Source organism: Ascaphus truei, chromosome 19 (assembly GCF_040206685.1).
Source record: "Ascaphus truei isolate aAscTru1 chromosome 19, aAscTru1.hap1, whole genome shotgun sequence".
Taxonomy (NCBI): Eukaryota; Metazoa; Chordata; class Amphibia; order Anura; family Ascaphidae; genus Ascaphus; species Ascaphus truei.
The window spans coordinates 336,066-362,787 of NC_134501.1; the positions used below are offsets into that span (position 1 = coordinate 336,066).

The 26,722-nt window shown below is 47.5% G+C and overlaps 1 protein-coding gene across 1 annotated transcript in view; it reads right to left on the bottom strand.

The window, feature by feature from the left end:
* PHKB (phosphorylase kinase regulatory subunit beta) overlaps positions 1-26,722 on the bottom strand; it is a 420,515-nt gene that overhangs the window by 195,081 nt on the left and 198,712 nt on the right. The window contains exons 14-15 of the mRNA XM_075577209.1: positions 22,354-22,431; positions 14,164-14,322 (exon numbers count right to left, since the gene is read on the bottom strand). Of these exons, the coding sequence (XP_075433324.1) occupies positions 14,164-14,322; positions 22,354-22,431 (237 nt within the window). The remainder of the gene's footprint in view (positions 1-14,163; positions 14,323-22,353; positions 22,432-26,722) is intronic.

A 26,722-nucleotide genomic window follows, 5' to 3' on the forward strand; every position in this document is an offset into this window, starting at 1 on the left:
CTGGTTCTATGGTAGCGACTGGGTTGAAGCAGAATATTTACAGGTGGCGTGTGTCACGGGAGACCTGGACTAACACACCAGGGATCAATTTGCCAGACAGAAACACAGAGTTTATAAAATTAATTTATTGAAGAAAGGAATATCCACAAATATATACAGCAAAACAACACGCAGTTACAACTGGGAAACTGGGGTACCCTATAAATCTAGGTGCAGAGAACTCCCAAAAGAGATTTACCCTGTTTCTCCTCCTGCAGCAGCTTGTCCCAGTTGCCTCACAGCTTCTTCTTCTTAAGAAATCTATCTATTCCACAACTAAAACTGAGATGAGCTTATCTTATCTGGCTAGGACTCTCCCCTCCCCCAAGTGTTTGTAACATGACCCACTCCTTCATTGTTGGGGGGGTGGGGGGGAATGCAGCACAACCCATTTACATGCAAAATGCTACTTAGAAAGATCACTGACCATTTGGCCACATTCTAGCTGAAAACAAAATAAACCCGTGGTCCCTTAAGTGCTACATAATGCACACACACACACACACACAACAAAAAGAGACAGCGCGGGCACCATAGTGTAAATAGTTAAGGTTTTATTAATCACAAACTAAAATCAGTTCACTCACAGCATTGAGGTAGGACATGCGCATCGAACAAAAACACCCGTCATCCGTGGTATCTCCGTAGGTCAGAAACTGAAGTCGCGAAGCTGCATGCGTTTAAGTCTCCTTCCAACAGCCAGGTACCTCTGTGATGTGCGTCCACTCAACGGCCCCCCGGCTGAATGGCACACGATTACTTGGTTCCGCAGCAAAACAGTTCCCCTCCGATTCAACAGAAGCTTAGTGAGTGGATGCTTAGTGTTGCCAGTAGTGCCCTTACGCGTTTCGTCGCAAATAGGACGGCGACTTCATCAGATCAGCTGAAATATACATATACACACACACACATTTAAAATAAAAACCGCATAGACAATACATTTCTGAGGCTAACAAAATACTTTTATTTGTGCGAGCTTTCGAGATACACTGATCTCTTCTTCTGGCGGTGTTACAATGGATAAAGCAAGAAAGGTTTTTACTTAAAAATAGTGCATCTTGGAATGTTATCTGTGACTGAAACCTATCCCTCCCCCTGTGTAGTATGCGATTAATGACTTGAGGTGTTAAATGGTCCCTGAATGACTTTGCAAAACAATATCTAAAAAAGCAAGCTCAGTTCTGGAACAGCATTCTTTGGACAGATGAAACTAAGATCAACCTGTACCAGAATGATGGGAAGAAAAAAGCATGGAGAAGGCTTGGAACGGCTGATGATCCAAAGCATACCACATAATCTGTAAAACACGGTGGAGGCAGTGTGATGGCATGGGCATGCATAGCTTACAATGGCACTGGGTCACTAGTGTTTATTGATGATGTGACAAAGACAGAAGCAGCCGGGTGAATTCTGAAGTGTATAGGGATATATTGTCTGCCCAGATTCAGACAAAGTCAGCGAAGTTGATTGGACAGCGCTTCACTTTACAGATGGACAATGACCCAAAACATACCGTGAAAGCAACCCAGGAGTTTTTTAAGGCAAAGAAGTGGAATATTCTGCAATGGCCGAGTCAATCACCTGATCTCAACCCGATCGAGCATGCATTTCACTTGCTGAAGACAAAACTTAAGGCAGAAAGACACACGAACAAACAACAGCTGAAGACAGCTGCAGTAAAGGCCTGGCAAAGCATCACAAATGAGGAAACCCAGCGTTTGGTGATGTCCATGCGTTCCAGACTTCAAGCAGTCATTGCCTGCAAAGGATTCTCGACAAAGTATTAAAAATGAACATTTTATTTATGATTGTGTTAATTTGTCCAATTACATTTGAGCAAAGGGGGAAAATAGGGTGCTCAACCCCAGCAAAACTTCATCCAAATGTCTTAGAAAGACTCCATAGAAGAATGAGTTGGAGTGGGTATAAATAACATGACCTGTGAGTCACTCAAGGATATAAGCAAGCAGGTGTCCACTTCCAAATAAGAGTACTCAACTATAGACAGTCATATGAATAAATTCTTACCCACTCTCACACTCTCTGCGGATCCGTAGTGGCGTGCCAGCCATGATAGGGAAGTCCAAAGGTAGTAGAAAAAGTGCAAATAGCGCACAGCCAGGGAGTCAGGTGGTAAAAGATAAAATCCATTTATTTCAGTCCATGACCAGTAAAACACATCACCCCACGGGGGGGGGGGGGAACACGCAACCTCCTACGCGTTTCCTCCTCGACCTCCTACCGGTCCGAAACCCCGCACACCCGATTTTACAAATTTCTACTTTGTATGTTATTGGGAAGGTGACCTTTCACTGGGGTTCCAGCATTGCTAATTTTGAATGTAACATGTCTGGGACGGAGACTCACTGCACTGCATTCTTGTGACTAGTGTAGACGTTGCACATCTAAAGAAGGAATTCAAGAAAGCAAGAAGCATGGAATTTTCACTGCGCATTTGTAGTTTGAAGTACTGTCTGCAGCAAAACAGAACTGAAACAGCTGCACACTTTTAGATCTTCTCTCTAAAGACACCAAATATTATCCGAAGCAAATCCTACATAGAACTTCTAGTGTATGCAAATACAAACATAGCCCTGTTCAGTATAAACATTGTAGAGCGGATTCCTGTATGTTACTCTAGTGCAGTGATTCCCAACAGGGTGTTTGGAAACCCCTACTGTAGGTGTTTATGAGCGTGTCTCCAAGGGTTCTCCCCCAAAAATATGTTATGGTGGATCCCAGGCAGTATAATGGGTTCCCGAGCCCGTGTGGGGACTGCGCACTTAGTAAAACCCTAAAATGCACCTAAGCAAAGGGTGGTATAGTGGTCCATTACGTGCCATTCTTCCATTTACCAGCTTGGCTGAGTAGAAATGTGATAGCAAAAGCCGCCTTTGAAAAATAAAAAATAAGACATACGTTGGGATAAATCGTTTTTTTCAAATACAGTAAATTATTTGGAAGAACAAGGAAACAAAGGCTTCGATTTACTAAATTACTGTGAGCCAAAAAAAGCCACCCATCCTAGGACAAAAGTGGACTTATTCCTCTGACATGTTTAAGGGGTCTTGTCTGGGTAAATGTTACCTTTTTAACTTGGGAGGGATCTGGTTACTGCCTTTTGTGTGACGTCACTGTGTGTGTTCAGCAAGGTACAACCAGGGTCCCCCATCCCCGCAACTTTATTGGTTTTCGAATAAGCAAAGGGTTGGTAAAGAAAACACTTGATTGCCAAACACTTTCACATTTAGAGGCTCCTAAGAAATTAAACTGTCCAACTACAGTATGTGGGAATGCACCTCTAAGTCTTAGCAAAGCTTAGTAAATATGGTTCACCATGATTTGTTCAAAACTGCACAGTCTGAATCATGTCAATTCAAGACCAAACATCTTACTCTAGACACCACTCCTCTGCCATTTTGCTTGGGTTTCTACGTACAGTACCTCCAAACTCAGAGTATCCAAGTCATACACATACAACTTGGTTGAAAATGCTATAACACTACCCTTTTATGATATAACCACCAAACATAATGGTGTGATTCTCAATGACAACAGCAAGAGACAAAGAATAAACCAATTCTCATGAACGTATATGCACTTAAGTATATTATGGATAGCGGAAATACATGAATGGATGTCCTCTGTCTTGACCTTATCCTGTTTTATTTGTACAGCAGTAAAACACAGCACAAAAACAAATTATTCTACCCTTTCATTTGTGAAATCAAAAGAATGAATCACATCTATAAAATCATTAATCCAAAAAAAGAAACCAAACAAAACCTTATTCCTTTCTGCACCATCGTTATCCGAGGAGCACCTGCTGTGCTGTGAATACAAGGACACTTAAAACCATTCCAGTGGATCAACACAGATAACTAATAAACTTTGTGCTTCCATGCCTTCTGCCAGCTGCTGCCTATAGCTCCAGTTCTAGATAATAAGTTTAAAAAATGATGAAAAATAACATTTATTGCATTTTCTTCATTGCAGAAATGCCAGTGTTTTGCTTTTCTCTTTCATGTATCAAAATAATGCACTCGGGATGAGTATGTTTCAAGGAAATTCTGGCAATCCCAAAGGTATTTTGAACCTATTTTGCCTAGCTAGGGTCATCATTTTATCAAGAAATAATCAATAGCATGAGTTTAGGGGGTATTACGCAACTGACATATTATAAAGAGATTAAACTTTACTTTGTCAAGGTGCAATTTTGCCATCAGAAGGAAGGCATTTACAACAGTACTCAAAGCCTAATTAGTTATGTAGACAAACTATAACTAGAAATGTGCAAACTCGTCGCACACATTTGTGAATTTCATCCTTTTTGAATCGTTGAGATGTATTGATTGGATCCAAAAACTCCAGTTCGCTCAATACAAAAAAAGTCAGTAAATAGGCATTGCATGTTCAATTAATTACGATGATTTAAAAAAGCAAACTAGTGACTTGTGAACTATTCCGGTAGTTTCGCTAGAACTTTGGGTGTCAAAAGTTTGACCGTTATGTTTGCGGATTTGAAAACTTTTGGGAATATTAGATCGAAACCGAGGCGACGCGAATCTCTGAAGTTTCAAACAGATCAACATTATCTAGGTGCTGTTATTGTCAGAACTAAAACTATTGTACTGTAGTTACATTGTCACAGAGTATTGCGCACTAATTTTGCAAGACTGGAACTTCAAAAGACAAATAACCAAGACTAATCTGTCCTGGCCGCATGTGTCACCAGTGATTTTCAACCAGGGATCCATGGGCACCGCTCAGGGGCGGGGTGGGAGCTGGGACAACTATTCCAGCGGCTCCCCAGCAGCGGCATGCCCTCCATCTCTTCATGCAGCAGCAGCCCGGCGGACATAGCAATCCACTCCCTCCTGTAGGATCGGAGCAGCACTGGAGATCTCATCCCAAGGTAAGATTGTTGGGGTGTGTGAGAGAGTAAGTAAGTGAGGGGAATAGAGAGTAAGTGAGTGGTGGAGGAGCAAATGAGGAGCGACTGTAAGAAGAGAAAGACTTGGGAGTGTAAGGAGGAAAAGAGAGAAGGTGAGTGTAAGGGGGAGAGAGAGGGGGAGTGTAAGGGGGAAATAGAGAGCGGGGGTTCTCCAGAATTTCACAATATAATTCTATGGTTCCTTAAAGCAACAGTCCAAGTTATCGTTTTATTTTATATTTTTCCCCTTTAATATGTGCATCAATATAATACACACAATGATAAATAATTAGCTAAGTTGCTGATTGATCGTCGAAGATTCGGCTCGGGGGTTAACTAAATGGCTGTCAGTGCAGCAGAAGAGTACCAAGGATACAAAGTTATGTGGGGAAGATCATGTGGCCAGGCAGTCACTAGATACAATTGTTGCACTGCTAGAGAGAGGGCAGTGCTCAAAAAGGGGAGTGCCAGAGCCTGTTTCAGAAAAGGAAGGGGATGCGACTTTATAAATGGTTGCTATAGAAACAAAAAGTGCTGGTTACATTATGATACATTAAAAATGTCATTTAGAGGTTTTTTTTAAATGCTACAAGTATTTCCTCATAGTATAGAACTGATTTATTAAAATAAACACACATGTAGGATATTGCTTGATGGAAAAAAGGTGATCAGTGCGCAGCTAAAACATGGTCCCACATACAGTGCTAAAAATTAAACACAATAAAGAGCGATATTGACACAATAAAAATGGATTGGACCTTGTGAAGGAAGTCACTATATTGCGTCTGCAGCCTTCTTGAAGGGGTGGCTCGACACCCCTGTTACTGGAGAAACGACACAAAAACAAGGCGCACACCGCACATAGTGAAGTAAAGTTAAAAATGATAAATTTACTAAAAAGGTTAAAGGTTCTGCGTACATCAATAATGAATAAAACAGGCAATGGGTTAGTGGGGTTACCCCACAGTGAGACGGCCGGGGTAACAGCTCTTCAGCGGAGGCAGTTGGAACCAGAGGATAACAGCAGTCATCAGCCAGGAAGGAAACCTCCGTGGTTTCTTGGGTCGCGCTTCACTCATCTCAGGGTAACCAGATGGTACAGACCGGTGAAAAGTCCCGTTGCGCGCGCGCGCACACACACACAAACACACACACACACACACAGAGACACCCCCTCCCCTTCCGAGTGTCCGCCCTCTCAGCAGCAGCAACTTCCTCCAGCCACACAGCGCCGCTCCGCAGACACATCCAGCCACAATCTCCAGGCCTCTCCCCGCCTCTGGTCCCAGCAGTTGCTGGGAGAGCGCGCCTGCATTGGTGCGTGGCGTCACTGCAGTGCCTCCAAGGCTGGGCTATTCTTCCGGCGTCCCGCGTTGCTAGGTGACCCGCTTGATCGCGTCCCGGCATCCTGAAATGAGCCGCAGCACAGCACAGCAGCGGCACTCGGCAGGGGGGTTAAATGCACTCGCCAGGGGGTTAAATGCACTCGCCAGGGGGTTAAATGCACTCGCCAGGGGGTTAAATGCACTCGCCAGGGGGTTAAATGCACTCGCCAGAGGGTTAAATGCACTCGCCAGGGGGTTAAATGCACTCGCCCCGGGCGTGCAGATGTATAGGATTGTCGAACACTGCTAATAAGTATTCACGTTCAATGAAGACAAAGCACTATGAAGAAATAATTATTTTTAGTATCTTATTATATATGCAAAGGAAACCGTTCTAACACCGCAGCATGAAAAGTCTGGTTGTAATTCCATGTAGCGGGACAGACAATAACCTTCTGGAAAGAATTTAACAGTAACTGGCTTCCCTAAACAAATAAAACCATGTTACCAGCAAAAATTTGCCCGCTTTCATTTCTTTGATAATTAATTACAAATGTTTTTTTTTAGGAGCCTCTGAATAAGGGTTGTATTTGCCAATCAATGGTTTTCTTTACCTTTAGTCTGTCCCTATCAGTGGGACAATACATATATATAAGGTGCGGGAGAGAGACGGGAATCTGGCTGTATAAACCCTTGATGAATATAGAGACACATCAGAAAAAAGGTACAGCCAGAGGAAACCAAAACCCTCCTAATACTCAGGGCACGATCGTGAAATACATTTCATAATATAGATTTAAAAATGCTTATACTGTAGGTGTCAGATTTGGGTAAAAAGGGGCATCTATCACCTAGAATCAAGATCCTAGATGTAACCTCTAAAACATGTCACTGGCATTAGTTCCCATTGGTCTTAGTTATATAGATCACGAAAGAGAAAGTACTCCGCACAAATCAAGAGCAAATTATTTAGACCATATGTTAGTACTGTACTTGACAAGACGAAGTGCACACTGTTTCGGGGTACAGAAGCCCCTTCCTTCAGGTGCACCTTCTATGGGTCTTGTGTGTCTACCCTCTCTTTCGGGATATATATATATATATATATATATATATATATATATATGGGCTGGTGACCGTTTTAAGGGGATCCTGCCAGGGAGGATGGACCACACCTTCAGATACATGATTACTTTTTGCATGGAGTGTAGGGCAAGAAGTTCATTATCTCAGACACTTTGGTCTTAAGAGAGACTGCCCCTTTAATGTACATATATGGTTGCCAGGTGGCTTGTCCAAAAATACTGGGTACAATGGTAAAAGATGCAACCCACAGAATACATATCACAAATACCCCCACACCCCTGAATACATATAAAAAATACCCTCACCTCCCCAATACATATACAAAATACCCCCACCCTCGCAATACATATAAAAATACCCCCACCCTCCCCAATACATATACAAAATACACCCACCACCCCAATACATATAAAATTCAGACTTACTTTGGGGATGGTGTCAGGTTGGGCCTGGTGGCTGCGGGGGGCCTGCGGTGGCTGCGGAGGGGTCTGTGGCTGCAGAAGGGGGGAGCAGTGGATGCGGAGGGGTGGCAGTGGATGCAGAGGGGTCACCGTGGATGCAGAGGGGGGGCAGTGGATGCAGAGGGAGGGCAGTGGATGCGGAGGGAGGGCAATGGATGCCCCCCCCCATATCATCATCTTTTCCCCCCACCCCATCATTATCTCATCCTGGCTCCCCATCATCATCTCATCCTGGCTCCTCATCATCATCTCATCTCCCCAGGCTGGCCCTTATCACCATCTTATACCCCCCCCATCATCATCTCATCCTGGCCCCCCATCATCTCATCCTGGCTCCTCATCATGACCTCATTTCCCCGGGCTGGCCCCATCACCATTTTATCCCCCCCGTATCATTATCTTATTCCCCCCCCATCATCATCTAATCCTGGCCTCCCATCATCACCTCCCCAGTCTGGCCCCATCATCATCTTATTCCCCCACCCCATCATCATCATCTCATCCTGGCTCCCCATCATCATCTCAACTACACAGGCTGGCCCCCATCACCATCTTACTCCCCCCCCCACTAATCATAATCTTATCCCCCCCTTATCATTATTCTCATCCTGCCCCCCCCCCATCATCTTCTCATCTCATCTCCCAAGGCTGGCCCCCATCATCTTATTCCCCCCCCCATATCATCATCATATCATCTCCCCAGGCTGGCCCCCATCACCATCTTACCCCGCCATATTATCATCTCATCCTGGCCCCCCATCATCTCCCCAGGCTGGCCCCCATCATCATCATCATATTCCCCCTCCCCCCCATATTTTGTCCTTACCTTATTTCCTGGCAGGACGCAGATATCACTGGACCTGTCTCTGGGCCGCCAGGGTGTGGGCTCCACCCCCGCTGTCCTCCGATTGGCCGTCCTCTCCTCCAGTCAGGGACAGCACATGACACGACTCACGAGTCCTCCTGACTGCGCTCGGCCACCGTCCGCGGCCCACCCTCCAATCTCAGCGCTTTCGTGATTGCCGCCGCAGCTCGCAACAATGATAATACCGGACACATACGTGTCCGGTATTACATCCAATTTTATACTGGACAAGCATCAGAATTACGAACTGTCCGGGTAAAAAACGGACACCTGGCAACCCTATGTACATATCATATGGTGGGGTGGGGATAGTCAGATGAGGAAGGGGCCCAGGGGTCTGAGATCAGCTATAGAACCAATATCACCTTTTGGTCCCAGGCCAATTCATTTAAAATTGTAAATTTAAGTTAATAATGATTTTTGTCTACACCTTCATTTATTTATTTAGCTTCAGGATTTTTCTCTGAACTAAAATAAACAAAAATATTGGATTTGTGAGTTTTTTTTGGAGTTTTTTGTTAAGAAAGACTTTCAGAATATTCAGTGAAAAATATGAAATGTGGAGGAGGTCAATTATTCACTTGGATTTCGCAAAGAGACTTCCCATAAGAAAAGGTTTCTTCCTCAACATATCCTGTGTCACAATGCATCGTGCAGACACATTTCCAGTCTGCAAATAAGAACACAAATCTTCCTTTTGTTAATAAATTGTTTATGATCTCAAATTTAACTTTTACTTCAGACACCTTGAAATGAATGAGTCAGCCAACGGTACATACACGCTTACACACACACGTCACTGCTAGGTCTAAACAAACGGACAACTAACTTTTATATACAGTTAGGCGGACATAACTGAAACATATTTACATTACTGACTAAATCAATTGTTGCAGACGTATTCTGTACAGGCTGTCCTCAGTTATCCAATGGAACCCGTTCTGGAAGTAGCGTTGGATAGTGAAACCGTTGTAAAGTGAGTCTCATGTTAATCAGTGGCGGTGAGCGTTGGATAACGCATGCAGGCGTTGGATAACGCATGCAGGCGTCGGATAACGGCCCATAGGGTTGCATTGTACAGCGTTGGATATGCCATTCTCTGTAAAGTGAAACGTTGGATAGCGAGGACTACCTGTATACATGTAATTTACTTTATCATGCATATGGAGGGGGGGAGGTGGGGGCTATTTATCCAAGACACTCGGCTGCACCATATTTATTAAAGGAAAAAGAATCCCACAACTGCCAGTGTGTAAGGAATCGGGGGCCACATCCTCTGCGGCATGTCCCCTCCTTACCTCCATCCTGTACCACAGCGGCTGCTGTCCCTGCCCCGTCGGTACCCTCGCCGGCTCTCGGCACCTACCTTCTGTTCCCAAACGGCGGTCACTTATACTGCCGCCATCTCACATGCACGCGCACACGTTACAGAACGCGCGCCATTCCTGGTTGCTTATGCCTCGCATCTGAACACTGCCGCCGGCGGGCGAGAGGCGGGACCTACCGCCACGCCCCCTGTGCTCACAGCTGATTTCCAACAACCATTCCCTTCCGTCCACCCATGAGCCGCTCCTTGGCACGCCTCCACCAAGCCCCCTGCTCTGATTCGTCTCTTGCGATTCTTATACCCTGCTCTGTCACTTCCTCTCCATAGTACCTCGCTCCTTGTGTTGTCTGGATCCTGTGCCGCGCTTCTTGTCTCGTTTCCTGCAGCTTTGACCTGGCTTGTCTGACTACCCCCTCTGGCTCCCGATCTCGGCTCCCATCTGACTACGTTACCTCTAGGACCCTCGGACTTGGCTCACGCACCACGACCTCCTGGATCTCTCATACCCCAGACCCTCGGCTACTACTTTGGTACCTTCTCCTTCCCTGGATCCGGCAAGTTCTTACCTGTGTACCCAGGCCTGGCCACGTCAGACACCACATTCCGGACGCGCCCTCTCTGCTGTGGGTGCGTGTTACTCCACTTCCCACCTCAGCACAGGGGACAGGTCTGGTCTGAGGGCAGCACAGCGTGACACAGTGTCCTTATTTTATATTATATATGTGATAAGGTTTCTTTGCTCCAGTTTGTCAAACATCTGTTTAACCCAGAATTGTGGCGAACCCAGTGACAGCTAGAAACGTACTGCAGGGCTGCCTACCTTGCTGTAATGAGAGGGTCAATTGATGCCACTATTATAGGCACCATTTATTTATTTGTAAAATATTTTACCAGGAAGTAATACATTGAGAGTTACCTCTCGTTTTAAAGTATGTCCTGGGCACAAAGTTAAGACAAATAATACATGGTTACAAATACAATTACATAAATGAACAGGGCATACATTATATACAAGATATTGCATGCACAGTTAAAGATAATATATATTATGGGCGTATGAAACAGTTACAGACCAGATTAAAATGTGAGACAGCCTTCGTTTTGAAAGAACTTAAACTAGTGGTGGATGTGAGAGTCTCCGGTAGGTTGTTCCAGTTTTGTGGTGCACGGTAAGAGAAGGAGGAGCGGCCGGATACTTGTTGAGCCTTTTGACCATGAACAGTCTTTTGGAGTCAGATCTCAGGTGATCGGTGCTGCATGTGGTAGGGGTGAGGAGCTTGTTCAGATAGCTGGGTATCTTGCCCATAAAGTATTTGAAGGCAAGACAGGAAAGGTGAACTTTGCGCCTAGACTCAAGTGATGACCAATTTAGTTATTTGAGCATTTTGCAGAGATGTGTGTTGTAGTTGCATTGAACGGCATATTGAGTTGTAGAGGGTGTCAAGTTTGCTAAGGTGGGTTTGGGGTGCTGAGCTGTGTACTATATCTCCATAGTCGATAATTGGCATTAGCATCTGCTGTGCGATACGCTTTCTGACCAGCAGACTTAGGGAGGATTTGCTCCTGTAAAGTACCCCTAGTTTGGCATAGGTCTTGGTTGTCAGGGTATCAATGTGCATCCCAAATGTTAAGTGGGAGTCAAACCATATGCCCAGGTATTTAAAACTAGTAACAGGAGTTAGGGTGGTGTTAGCGTTGGTTCTGATGCAAAGACACCCAGATACGAGAAAAGAAGGGTTAGGGTTAGAAAAGAAGGCCACGCTTCTAGTCCCAGCGACGGCGCGTCAAAACAAATGCATTGAATCTGTCGCGTGCGCTTATAGTAGGAGCGACGCAATGGCTTGGTCGATATCGCTGGAAGTCAAAAGTCGTTGGAAATTTGCACAGCTTCAATAGCAGCAGTCAGACAGAAAAAACAAACCTTCCACCAACAAGCATCCAAATGCTTCCCATAATTAGTGAGACTACACAGAAGCAGAATATCTGCTCTAGTGTGAACAAACTACAGGACTGGGTTAAGCCATGGGGTTCTCAACTCCAGTCCTCAAGACCCCTACACAGGACAGGCTTTAAGGATATCCCTGCGTCAGGACAGGTGGCTCAATCGGGCGCTCAGTTGAAGACTGAGTCACTGATTGAGCCACCTGTTTTGAAGCAGGGACTGATTTAGCCAACTGTGCTGAAGCAGGGCTAATTTAGCCACCCAGCCTGAAGCAGGGATATCCTGAAAACCTGACCTGTTGGGTGGTCTTGAGGACTGAAATTGAGAACTCCTGGGTTAAACCAAACCACATACTTGGTCACAGATTTCAACATAGAATTTGTTGCTGTTTTAATCTAGTGTGAAGAAAACAATGCAATTCTTCCTGTCAGCTACGATCTATATCCTTGTTTTTCATATTTCATTGGGGAAAAGGGTAATTTAAGGCTAAAATATAAATCTAGGTTGTTTTACAGTGGTTTCAAAGCGCCAGAGAAGCAACAATGACACTTATCTGCCTTACACTACACTCCAGGTTGCAGTGTTTACAAAATAACTCCCTTGGTGAAGATCTGTGATATCTACAGTTTGAGAGACATTTATGCTGTCAGGATGACTGAATGTTATTAGTTTGCTCATAAAAAAACATGCCGGACATTACGGAGATGATGCAATGAATTTTTCCGGCTTCTCCAGTCACAATTACACTTAAGAGCATGTCCGAGGCTGGTCAAGTAAAAAGAAAAAAAAAATGCTCAGGTTGTTTGATATTGACTGTGGACTTAAAAGAAATAATTATCTGAGGAGGCAGAACATTTTGTTAGTTCATAAGCTCCTATCCCTCACAATCATCCCATTGCTTGGGATGATTTCAGCTCCATTCAAATGAATGAACCCTAACCCTAACCCTAACCCTCACAGCATATTGAAAAGAGGTCACTGGATTTTGGAAACTAAGTGCAGATCAAACCTTGGCCCATATTTGCTAAGGGGTGCTATTCATAAGACCCCGGTAGACATCTTTATGGCCCGTTCACTTGAATTGCCCATATGGTATATTCTAGTGTTGGAAGGTGTCGTAAAGAATAGCACATCTACATATGCAGTGGTCGCCAAATCACCAAACAATCTACTCGCCGAACAAAAAAATCTACTCGCCACCTAGTACCACACGTGTGCTGCTTGGGCCAATAGGAGCTCGCCACGATGTTAAATCCACTCGCCCGGGGTATGCAAATGTATAGGTTTGTCGAACACTGTTCATATGGGCCCATGTGTCTCATTCTAGATTACCCACTTTTCTGATACAATCAAACTCAACTTTTTACAAATTGTAATCTGTCATTTGAGTCTCTGGGATCCCTGCAAAGGGAAAAAAAAGCTATATATTAGGCATAATTTGAAAGAAACAGTACTGCTGACCAATTTACACTTAGTTAAAATGAGAAATCGTTGAGGCCCACATTGCTTCATATTTATATAGGGCTCTTTCTGTAGATAGGATCCAGGCAACCAGGCTGCCCCCTTTTGCTCTTGTGCAAGTCTTGGCTATGGTGCAGACAGGGAAGGAGGAGAAAACTGCCCACAGATCCTTCCTTGGGATCGAGGCAACATGTGTTGAAGTCAGCATCTGGACTAGAGTCCACTCTACTTTAGGCATTAACTGTTAACAATATGCAGCTAAAGAACCCCTCTTCTGAACTGTAAAATAAGACTTAATGACATTGAAATGTAGGTTTTGCACAACATGTTAAACCAAATTTGGAAATAAGAAATAGTTCATTTTAATGGATTATGGGCTTTTTAACTGCAGTAAATGACAGGAGGAATATGATGTGAGGATTTTCACCTGGTCACACTCCCATAGCAGTGAAAAAGAGGGATTAAAGGGATATACATGACTAAGTTTATTATTCATAAGCCATCAAAACACTATCCTAATGGATATACGTACACCACCAGACATAAGATCATAGGAACTTATGCAGAAGCAGACTTATTAGAAATATTTGGACTGAAGGGAAAACATATTAAAAATGTTCAAGCATTAACAGTGATGTTTGTGATTGTAAAATACCTTGCTAATAATAGGGTATATATCAGCGCATAATACACTTTCATGGATCAGAGTAGATCTTTTACTTACCTAGCAGTTTAGCAATAATATAAAGAGCTTGTCCCCACAGGAAAAGCATTCCATCTCGCCCACAGTTGCTAGGGAATCGCTTCTGGCTATCTGGGTTTCTTTTTTCTGATTCAACAAAGTCAGCGGGTACATAGTAATATTTAGGAACCACAGGGCATCCTGCAAAACAAAAACCCAATTACCCAGATTCCATTTTACGTGAATTTTTTGTTATTGTTCTTTTCGTTTTCTTACAGTAATTCAAAATGAACAAACAACTAACAAATGTATTTAAATGGAAAACATATTACTCGGTTACAAATAAGGCAACAAAGACAATGGCCCTAATAAAATGCTGTGAAGGACTCTGTGCTGTGCTTGAGAAAAGTTTAGCTCAAATGAATTGGTACCAATATCATCCCCAGCATGGGAAAGATTGCTTCACTACATAGTAAATACGGGTAGAAACTACAGTAAATATCAAGATATTTATATTATGTGCATAAAGACCGTTTTTCTATGAGGTTTGTGTTGCTGAACTGACAAGAAAAGTGATGCAAAAACGAGATGGAAGATAGGTTCCAATCCTACTAACCTGTTCAAGAAGCAATTCATGTGTTTTTTATTTCATTTATTTTTTTTAACAGGTTTGAAGCAATGGGTTTCTGGAGCTGAACCCCCTTAATTTAATCTCTTAATTTAAGATCTGCTTCCTCAGATACAGACCTCAGAAGAAGGTGCCAGTATCTCTGCAAAGTTTAAAGCTTCCACACCACGCAGGCCAATAGGACGCCACACCTAATGTCGTCATGGCTTCCTATTGGCCCGCAGGGCGCGGGAGTTTTGAAACGCCGCCATCACATGCACTCTGCTAACAGAGCGGCTACCAGCTCCGCTACAGAGGTATCTTGAAAAGCAGGGGGTCAGTGACAGTGCTGTATTACTCACACAGTGACAGTGCTGCATTACTCGCACAGTGACAGTGCTGCATTACTCACACAGCGACAGTGCTGCATTACTCGCACAGTGACAGTGCTGCATTACTCGCACAGTGACAGTGCTGCATTACTCACACAGTGACAGTGCTGCATTACTCACACAGTGACAGTGCTGCATTACGCACACAGCGACAGTGCTGCATTACTCGCACAGTGACAGTGCTGCATTACTCGCACAGTGACAGTGCTGCATTACTCATACAGCGACAGTGCTGCATTACTCACACAGCGACAGTGCTGCATTACTCACACAGTGACAGTGCTGCATTACTCACACAGCGACAGTGCTGCATTACTCAAAAAGCGACAGTGCTGCATTACTCAAAAAGCGACAGTGCTGCATTACTCATACAGCGACAGTGCTGCATTACTCACACAGCGACAGTGCTGCATTACTCACACAGCGACAGTGCTGCATTACTCACACAGTGACAGTGCTGCATTACTCACACAGCGACAGTGCTGCATTACTCAAAAAGCGACAGTGCTGCATTACTCAAAAAGCGACAGTGCTGCATTACTCAAAAAGCGAGTGCTGCATTACTCACACAGCGACAGTGCTGCATTACTCACACAGCGACAGTGCTGCATTACTCACACAGCGACAGTGCTGCATTACGTATACAGTGATAGTGCTGCATTACTCACACAGCGACAGTGCTGCATTACGTACACAGCGACAGTGCTGCATTACGCACACAGCGACAGTGCTGCATTACTCACACAGCGACAGTGCTGCATTACGTATACAGTGATAGTGCTGCATTACTCACACAGCGACAGTGCTGCATTACTCACACAGTGATAGTGCTGCATTACTCACACAGCGACAGTGCTGCATTACTCACACAGCGACAGTGCTGCATTTTGCACACAGCGACAGTGCTGCATTACTCACACAGCGACAGTGCTGCATTTCGCACACAGTGACAGTGCTGCATTACTCACACAGCGACAGTGCTGCATTACTCATACAGGGACAGTGCTGCATTACTCACACAGCGACAGTGCTGCATTACGTATACAGTGATAGTGCTGCATTACTCACACAGCGACAGTGCTGCATTACGCACACAGCGACAGTGCTGCATTACTCACACAGGGACAGTGCTGCATTACTCACACAGCGACAGTGCTGCATTACGTATACAGTGATAGTGCTGCATTACTCACACAGCGACAGTGCTGCATTACTCACACAGCGACAGTGCTGCATTACTCACACAGCGACAGTGCTGCATTACTCACACAGGGACAGTGCTGCATTACTCACACAGCGACAGTGCTGCATTACGCACACAGCGACAGTGCTGCATTACTCACACAGCGACAGTGCTGCATTACTCACACAGCGACAGTGCTGCATTACTCACACAGCGACAGTGCTGCATTACTCACACAGCGACAGTGCTGCATTACTCACACAGCGACAGTGCTGCATTACTCACACAGCGACAGTGCTGCATTACTCACACAGGGACAGTGCTGCATTACTCACACAGCGACAGTGCTGCATTACGTATACAGTGATAGTGCTGCATTACTCACACAGCGACAGTGCTGCATTACTCACACAGCGACAGTGCTGCATTACGCACACAGCGACAGTGCTGCATTACGCACACAGCGACAGTGCTGCATTACTCACACAGCGACAGTGCTGCATTACTCACACAGCGACAGTGCTGCATTACGCACACAGCGACAGTGCTGCATTACGCACACAGCGACAGTGCTGCATTACTCACACAGCGACAGTGCTGCATTACGCACACAGCGACAGTGCTGCATTACGTATACAGTGATAGTGCTGCATTACTCACACAGCGACAGTGCTGCATTACGCACACAGCGACAGTGCTGCATTACGCACACAGCGACAGTGCTGCATTACTCACACAGCGACAGTGCTGCATTACTCACACAGCGACAGTGCTGCATTACGTATACAGTGATAGTGCTGCATTACTCCGTGCTGCTCTGTCCTATTTATTTTTCTCGCAGCAAAACTCCACACACAAAAAAAATAGAATTCAGAACGCTTGAATCTGAAATACTGTTATTTTCACAGCATGTGAAAGCCAAAAACAAAAAAAAAAACGCTACAATAGGAACCAGGGCGTCAGGAATATATATGGGATTCATATTATCTCTATACACGCTCTCTCTGTGTATATAAATTTAGTGTGTGCGTGTATATAAATATATTTTTTTTAATTAATATACAGGCAAAAATCATTCAAATGGTCAAGAAGATGTGTTATTTTGCTGTTGTGTTCAATATACACTACAGGCATACCCCGGTTTTAGGACACTACCTTTAAGTACACTCGCGAGTAAGGACGTATCGCCCAATAGGCAAACAGCAGCTCACGCATGCGCCTGTCAGCACATCCTGAACAGCAATACCGGCTCCCTACCTGTACCGAAGCTGTGCGCAAGCGGGGAGACTATAGAGCCTGTTACAAATGCGTTATTTACATCAGTTATGCACGTATATAACGATTGCAGTACAGTACATACATCGATAAGTGGGAAAGGGTCGTGCTTCACTTTAAGTACATTTTCGCTTTACATACATGCTCCGGTCCCATTGCGTACGTTAATGCGGGGTATGCTTTACATCAGGCCTGCCCAACTCGTAAAGTGAGAAGGGCCGAACTGCTCCAAGGAAAAAAAAATTGGGCCACACGGGTTAAATCATCATCATCATCATCATCATCTCTCCTCCAGCACCTCTCATCATCATCATCCTCATATCTCCCCCAGAACCCCTCACTATCAACCTTTACGATACTCCCCATCTATCCCTCATACCCCCATCTCTCCCCCTCACCCACACAATACCCCCTTCCACATAAACACACAATACCCCCTCCACATCCCCAGCCCATTCCATGTCAGCAGCATCCCCCGCCAAGTCAGCATCCCATGTCAGCATCCCCCCCCAGTCAGCATCCCCCCATGTCTCTCTTCCCTCAATATAACACTCTCTCCCCCTCCCCTCAATATGACTCTCCCCCTCCCCTCAATATGACTCTCCCCCTCCCCTCAATATGACACTCTCTCCCCCTCCCCTCAATATGACACTCTCTCTCCCTCCCCTCAATATGACACTCTCTCTCTCCCCCTCCCCTCAATATGACACTCTCTCTCTCTCCCCTCAATATGACACTCTCTCCCTCCCCTCATTATGACACTCTCCCCCTCCCCTAAATGACACGCTCTCCCCCTCCTCAATATGACACTCTTTCCCCCTCCCCTCAATATGACACGCTCTCCCCCTCCCCTCAATATGACACGCTCTCCCCCTCCCCTCAATATGACACACTCTCCCCCTCCCCTCAATATGACACACTCTCCCCCTCCCCTCAATATGACACTCTCCCCCTCCCCTCAATATGACACACTCTCCCCCTCCCCTCAATATGACACTCTCCCCCTCCCCTCAATATGACACACTTTCCCCCTCCCCTCAATATGAAACTCTCTCCCCCTCCTCTCAATATGACACTCTCTCTCCCTCTCCTCAATATGACACTCTCTCTCTCCCTCCCCTCAATATGACACTCTCCCCCCCTGCAACTCACATCACTCTCTCCCCCCTGCACCTCACATCACTCCCCCCCCCTGCACCTCACATGTCAGCAGCCCACCCCCCCTTACACGTCAGCAGCCCACCCCCCTCTCACGTCAGCAGCCCACCCCCCCTCTCACGTCAGCAGCCAGCCCCCCCTCACATGTCAGCAGCCCACCCCCCCCCACGTCAGCAGCCCACCCCCCCTCACATGTCAGCAGCCCACCCCCCTGACACGTGTCAGCAGCCCACCCCCCCTCACATGTCAGCAGCCCACCCCCCCTCACATGTCAGCAGCCCACCCCCTCACATGTCAGCAGCCCACCCCCCTCACATGTCAGCAGCCCACCCCCCTTCACATGTCAGCAGCCCACCCCCCCTCACGTCAGCAGCCCACCCCCCCTCACATGTCAGCAGCCCACCCCCCCTCACATGTCAGCAGCCCACCCCCCCTCACATGTCAGCAGCCCACCCCCCCCCCACATGTCAGCAGCCTAGTCCCCCACCTCTGCACCAGCCCGTTTTTCACACCCATCCCCCACCAGCCCGTTTTTTACACCCACCCTCCACCAGCCCGTTTTATACACCCCCCCCCCCACCAGCCCATTTTATACACACACACCCCCCACCAGCCACGTTTATACACACACCCCCACCAGCCTGTTTTATACACACACACCTTTTAGATCAGCACATCCTCTCTCCCCGGTACTAAGCCCCGCCCCCGGCATCGTGCTATTGAAAAAAAAATACTCACACTGCTGCTGCCCCCGCGCACCGCAAAACCCGGGGGCGGTGGAGGAGGGGAGGAGGGGGTGGAGGAGAAGGGGGTGTAGGAGGACAAGGGGGTGTAAGAAGGGGGGGGGGGAGATGAATCGCCGCCATTTTTTTAAACGTTTTTATTAAACTTTTTTTTTTTTTAATTTATTTAATTAATTAACTGGCGCCCGGCTGGAGTAATCGCGGGCCGCACAGAGAGGCCAGGCGGGCTGCATGCGGCCCGCGGGCCGTATGTTGTGCAGGCCTGCTTTACATACTATTTATCCACAAATGTTCATGTCAAATAATATGAGTTGCACAAATAAGTTAAAGTGAGGAAAAAGGTGTCAGGAATTCTCCATTGCACAGAGTACAGTAATGGTAAAGAACACAAGCAAATTCACATCTCAGATACTGTGCAATGAAACCTGCGTTATCCCACAATCATTATTTTTTTTTTATATATATAACTAGCTGAGAGACCCGGCGTTGCCCGTGAGTTACATTTAGCGCTAGGAAATGGGGGGGGGGAGAGGGGGGGAAAGGAGGGGAGGGGGGGAGAGGGGGGGAAAGGAGGGGAGGGGGGGACGGGGGAAGAGGGGGGGAGGGGGGGGGGACAGTGGACAGGAGGAGGGGGGACAGTGGACAGGAGGGGGGGGGACAGTGGACAGGAGGGGGGGACAGTGGCCGGGGGGAGGGGGGGACAGTGGCCGGTGGGGGGGGGACAGTGGAAAGGACAGTGGACAGGAGGGGATGGGGGGAGAGTGGACGGGGGGGAGAGTGGACAGGAGGGGGGTGACAGTGGACAGGGGGGGGTGACAGTGGACAGGGGGGGGGGCAGTGGACAGGAGGGGGGGTGACAGTGGACAGGAGGGGGGGTGAAAGTGGACAGGAGGGGGGGGACAGTGGACAGGAGGGGGGGTGACAGTGGACAGGAGGGGGGTGACAGTGGACAGGAGGGGGGGGTGACAGTGGACAGGAGGGGGGGGGCAGTGGACAGGAGGGGGGTTGGTTTGCTTTAAATTGACGGGTCCCTCCTTTCCACTCCCCCTGTATCTTTCTCCGCTCCTGACCCCCCCGTCCCCCCCATGTGTAGCTCCGGTCCCCACTCTACAGTGTCTGAGACAGAGTGTAACACACACACACACACACAGACACACACACACACACACACACACTCACCTCTCCTTCTGGCTGCCACCATCTTAGTTAGTCCGCGAGGGAGGAAGGGGGTCCTTCCGTCCGCCGCCATCTTAGGTGCCGCGTGGCAGCGGTAGGCTGCCCTGGCCAATGCCTGTCCCCGCGCCAGGGAGGTGAGCGGGAGGGAGGTGAGCGGGAGGTGAGTGGAGGGAGCAGGAGGTGAGTGGAGGTAGCGGCAGGCTGCCCTGCCCACTGCCTGTCCCCGCGCCGGGGAGGTGAGTGGAGCGGGAGGTGAGTGGAGGGAGCGGGAGGTGAGTGGAGGGAGCGGGAGGTGAGTGGAGGCAGCGGCAGGCTGCCCTGCCCACTGCCTGTCCCCGCGCCGGGGAGGTGAGTGGAGCGGGAGGTGAGTGGAGGCAGCGGCAGGCTGCCCTGCCCACTGCCTGTCCCCGCGCCGGGGAGGTGAGTGGAGCGGGAGGTGAGTGGAGGGAGCGGGAGGTGAGTGGAGGGAGCGGGAGGTGAGTGGAGGCAGCGGCCGGGGAGGTGAGTGGAGCGGGAGGTGAGTGGAGGGAGCGGGAGGTGAGTGGAGGGAGCGGGAGGTGAGTGGAGGGAGCGGGAGGTGAGTGGAGGCAGCGGCAGGCTGCCCTGCCCACTGCCTGTCCCCGCGCCGGGGAGGTGAGTGGAGCGGGAGGTGAGTGGAGGCAGCGGCAGGCTGCCCTGCCCACTGCCTGTCCCCGCGCTGGGGAGGGAGTTGAGCGGGAGGGAGGTGAGTGGAGAGGGAGGTGAGTGGAGCGGGAGGTGGAGGGAGGTGAGTGGAGAGGGAGGTGAGTGGAGAGGGAGGTGAGTGTGATGGAGGGGGGGGGAGAGGACAGAGAGAGGTGTGTGTGTGTGTTCCTGTGTGTCCTTTGGCCCGTCCCTCCGCCTCAGGCCAATGAGAGGTGTGCGGGGGCGGCCCAAGGGACCAATGAGATTTCCCCTAGGGACACCGGACATCCAGACATCCAGACAGGCATACAGTGCTTTCAATTATATATAGTAAGATTTATAAATTATACCATATACAGGAATCGAACCCAGGACCTTTCATATGCTGGTAGGTTTGTGCCTGTACACCACGGGGTGTGATGTCGCAGACATTTACATACCTGGGATTTTTTCTTTAGCTATATAAGGTGCAGATTTTGTGCCCAAGAATTGCACCACTTTTCCCTTTAGACATATGCCCAATTATCTTTAAACGAGTAAATAATTGCAATGCATTTTGAATCTAATACTATTGTAATAATATTCATACTACTTTAAAGTAAAATAAATAAATTAAATAAAACATACTGTACATAGCATCAGATGTTATTCTCAAAGAGAATTAAATAATAATCCTGCTGTGGTTCTTAAATCTGAGATAATGCAAAAGTCCTTTTTGGGATCAATACTAAACATCTTACTGTATGTTCAGTGCATTTTACAAAAATATGACATCACATTATAATGCCGAGTTTCGTAATAGCTTCTGTGTGAGGTCAGTGCAAGCTGTTATAATGTAAAAAGAAAATCACTTAAAGTATACATCAAAGAAAATTGTATGAAAATTAAATCCAATGATATCCAGGACTAGCTTGGAGGGAAATCCTTGCACTTCAGTATATGGAATATTTAATACATGAGTCATTTAGTGGTAAAGAGATCTGCAGGGATTAATAGGGAGTTAAAAAGGAAACACGTGAGGGAAAGAAATCTTACCATCAAATGCATGAAAAAGCACTGGATCCAAATGCTCTTCATATTCTTTAACTTGTTTTGTATTACCTCTGAAAACACCTAAAAAACAAAACAAAGTAACATTCATATTTATTCTTACATGAACCTCACACTGATGAGGCCCAAAAAGTAAAAATAGTTGCCTGTAAGTAGGGTTACCAGCTATGCACTTCTTTAACCCAGGTCGTGCTGAACAACTGTGTAATGCGGCGGGCATAAGCTTATAGCGGGCCATGTTAAAATGGTTAAGTAAAGAGTGACACTGTGCTTATTTGCATGTCATTACCCAGAATTCCTGGCTGCAGTGGAAGCACCGTTTGCTAAGCGATAATGGGGACAGAGAGGGTTGTAGATCTGACTTAGACATGCAAATGCACAACAAGTGGTATTTTCATTTGCAGTACATCAACTAGAAAACCTTTTTAATTGGTGGAGGACCCTCCATGACGAGGGGGTTTAGAAGGAAATATTAATGCTCGTCAATATTTAAGTGTAGACAAAGGTGATTACTATAAAACTTTTTATCCTAGTCTATTGTTCCAAGTTGGATATTTTGCCTAGCTGTATCTGCCTTGTGAATTATTCTATTACATATCTTAATATATAAAATCGAATGGTTAGTGAGGTTAGTGCTATCTGCGGTGAATCTGATTGGTCCGTGACTCATTGGCCAAGAGGTACGCCCCACTGTGACATCACCTCCTTCACTCTCACACACTTGCAGTCACACCACACGGCCAGAACCTCTGAGGACTCCTTGGTACACAGTCACCCCCTCACACTCACACACTCAGTGTCACACACTCAGTGTCACACTCAACCCTGTACACACACTCACACTCAACCCTGTACACACACACACACACAGTCACCCCTGTGTACACACACATTCACAGTCACCCCTGTGAAACAACAACCTGTACACACACACACACACACACACACACACACACACACACACACACACACACACACTCTCAGCCCTGTGTACACACACACTGTCAGGCCTGTGTACACACACACACACTCTCACCCCTGTGTACACACACACACACCCCCTCCGCTCACCTCTCCCGGCGCTCCCGCTCCCCTCATCTCCATCCCCGGCGGGGGAACAGGCAGCGGACCTCGCGGCGCCTGATCTCCATCCCCGCGCAGCGGACCCCCTTCCTCCCTCGCGATGCGCCTAAGATGGCGGCGGCGCTCCATCCCCGGCGGGGGAACAGGCAGCGGACCTCGCGGCGCCTGATCTCCATCCCCGCGCAGCGGACCCCCTTCCTCCCTCGCGATGCGCCTAAGATGGCGGCGGCGCCGCCGAGTGACAAGATGTCCCTGTGCACACGCGCGCACATTACACCCCCTCCGCTCACCTCTCCCGGCGCTCCCGCTCCCCTCATCTCCATCCCCAGCGGGGGAACAGGCAGCGGACCTCGCGGCGCCTCATCTCCATCCCCGCGCAGCGGACCCCCTTCCTCCCTCGCGATGCGCCTAAGATGGCGGCGCCGCCGAGTGAGATGTCCCTGTGCACACGCGCGCACATTACACCCCCTCCGCTCACCTCTCCCGGCGCTCCCGCTCCCCTCATCTCCATCCCCGGCGGGGGAACAGGCAGCGGACCTCGCGGCGCCTCATCTCCATCCCCGGCGGGGGAACAGGCAGCGGACCCCCTTCCTCCCTCGCGATGCGACTAAGATGGCGGCGGCACCGACTGAGAAGATGGCGGCGGCCGGAAGTAGTTCCCTCGCGGCGCCGAGTGACAAGATGGCGGCGGCCTGAACTACAGGTAGGTGTCGCTCTAGGTGACGTGTGTGTGTGTGTCTCACTGTGTGTCTGTGTGACAGTGTGTGTGTGTGACACTGTGTGTGTGTGTGACACTGTGTGTGTGTGACACTGTGTGTGTGTGACACTGTGTGTGTGTGTCACACTGTGTGTGTGTCTTGCCCCCCCTGCCTTTCACGCCCCCCTCGCCTTTCACACCCCCCCCGCCTTTCACGCCCCCCCCCGCCTTTCTCGCCCCCCCGCCTTTCACGACCCCCCCCGCCTTTCACGCCCCCCCCCGCCTTTCACGCCCCCCCCGCCTTTCACGCCCCCCCCCGCCTTTCACGCCCCCCCCGCCTTTCACGCCCCCCCCCGCCTTTCACGCCCCCCCCCCCGCCTTTCACGCCCCCCCTGCCTTTCACGCCCCCCCTGCCTTTCACGCCCCCCCTGCCTTTCACGCCCCCCCCCCTGCCTTTCACGCCCCCCCCTGCCTTTCACGCCCCCCCCCTGCCTTTCACGCCCCCCCCCCCCTGCCTTTCACGCCCCCCCTCACGGCCTCCGGGCAACGCCGGGTATATCAGCTAGTTGTTTATAAAATTGGATAGTTACTATTAACCATATGAAAAATAAGTAGGATTCTTGAGGATTTTAAATATTAAAATGTGCTTGCATATTTATTTTATAATAGGAAGGAACAAAAGACTTTTACAATGTTCCGTACGTATTATTTCATGAATATAATAAATACCGATATTCTGTGAGTTTGGATGAAAATATGTTTAATGATGAAATGGAGTTAAACATTCTCTCTAAAACCTACAGGAGGTCCTTCATTCAAGACCCCATCAAGTTACCTACTGTACTCTTTGCAAGGAAAGACACAAGCAGCATTCACACGAACAGGTTTAAATGTTTCTTAGCAGAATTGACAGGATAATGAGTAGGGGCCACTGTTTCAAATTGATGAACTGCCAATCTGGCTAATTCTCTCCAACTCCTGTATAAGGGCTCAGTGACACGAAGTCACAAATACAGTATTGTTCTACTTTCTCCATGATATTGGTTCATTCATCCCAGGGTTTGTCAGAGGAAAATTAAGAGACCTTTATTATTTCCTTTCCCTTCCCTTTCTGCATGAAGGGAGTTTTCAAACGTTGGCCAGCATGTAAGCATCAAAAATGTAGAGTGGATGGGAAGGGTAGGAGTGCACGTGCCAAGTCTGCTGGTGCAAGGAAGATCTTTTCAAAAGCAGACCGCAGCTTAATCACATTTTAAAATGGGATGAAGTATCCAGTTAAAGAGGAGCAGAATTGAATGACAACTGCGTGTTGGGAGTGATAGAAAGGGAAGTATGTGATACACAGAGATAAAAACCACGGGAAAATTCAGGGCTGAGGATTAGAACTTTAGTTTGGAAGTGAACAGCAAATAAAACATTTTATTTCCTATTATGATTAAATCATTGTTACCTTTAACGAAACTGCTGTATTATTTAATATATTACTGGCGATATATTACTAAAAAAAGTTTTCACAATACTAGCTCTAAATTAAATGTTGTATTTGATTGCTGCGGTTAAACTATTCTTAATGCCTCAAGGTACTGAAAGCAATGGAAAAAGTAGCAAGAAAACCCATGTTTTAGTAACTCAGTATGGAATATTTAATTTAAAAAAAAAACTATTCTCACTCACATTGATGTCAAAATTACAGTGCATAGCACAGCGCGCCCAGAATTGATTTGTGCATAAACAATGGCTGTAGCAGTGTCCTACTGATTTACTAATGCAAGGGTTTCGCTTATTAGTTTTTTTTGTACATTTGCAGAAAGGCTATTTTACAAAAGAGAAGTGCAGGGTTTATACGGTTTGTTTTTCTGTTAAAGGTGCAATCCCACATAGTCAGCAAGTTACATTTCTTAGGGGCCTCTGATTGGGGAAATATTTATCAATGAAGTGTTTTCTTTCCCTTATCCCACCCTGTATTAATCAGAGAGCCAGTATTAATTACAGAATTGAATTAGGGGGTCTGCGGAGTGGATCCGTGTTCATTTCAGCTCCGGGACCCCCTGCTTCCAGAGATACATACCTCCGTAGGTGCTGCTGGTACCCCCGTGAAGTTTAAATGTCCCGATCACGCTGGCCAATAGGAAACCGTAATGGATGATGTCACAGCTTTTATTGGCCTGCGGAACATTTAAAGTCGCCGTTATGTTAGGCACTGGCACTTCTCTGGAAGTAAGGGGTCCCGTAGCTGAAATAAACAGAGTTCCACTCCAAAGACCCCTTGCTTCAATACTGTAGGCAAGCATGTCAAACTCGCGGCCCGCGGGCCGCATGCGGACACAACGAGTATCTGTGCGGCCCAGCCAATGTGTCGGCGGCGGTGAGGAGGATGCGGCAGCTTGTAAGTATTCTCTGTGTGAGTGAATGCTGCCAGGTGATTGGATGAAGGGCCGCATGGGTTTGAATGAAAGAGGCGGGACTTAGAATGCCGGCCGGGATGCAGGGGATTGGTCGCAGGCAGGTCAGAGGAAGCCGGGGGCGGGGGCTTCCGCTTTGTGCAGATCACACGGTGAGTGTCTCTCTGCCTTC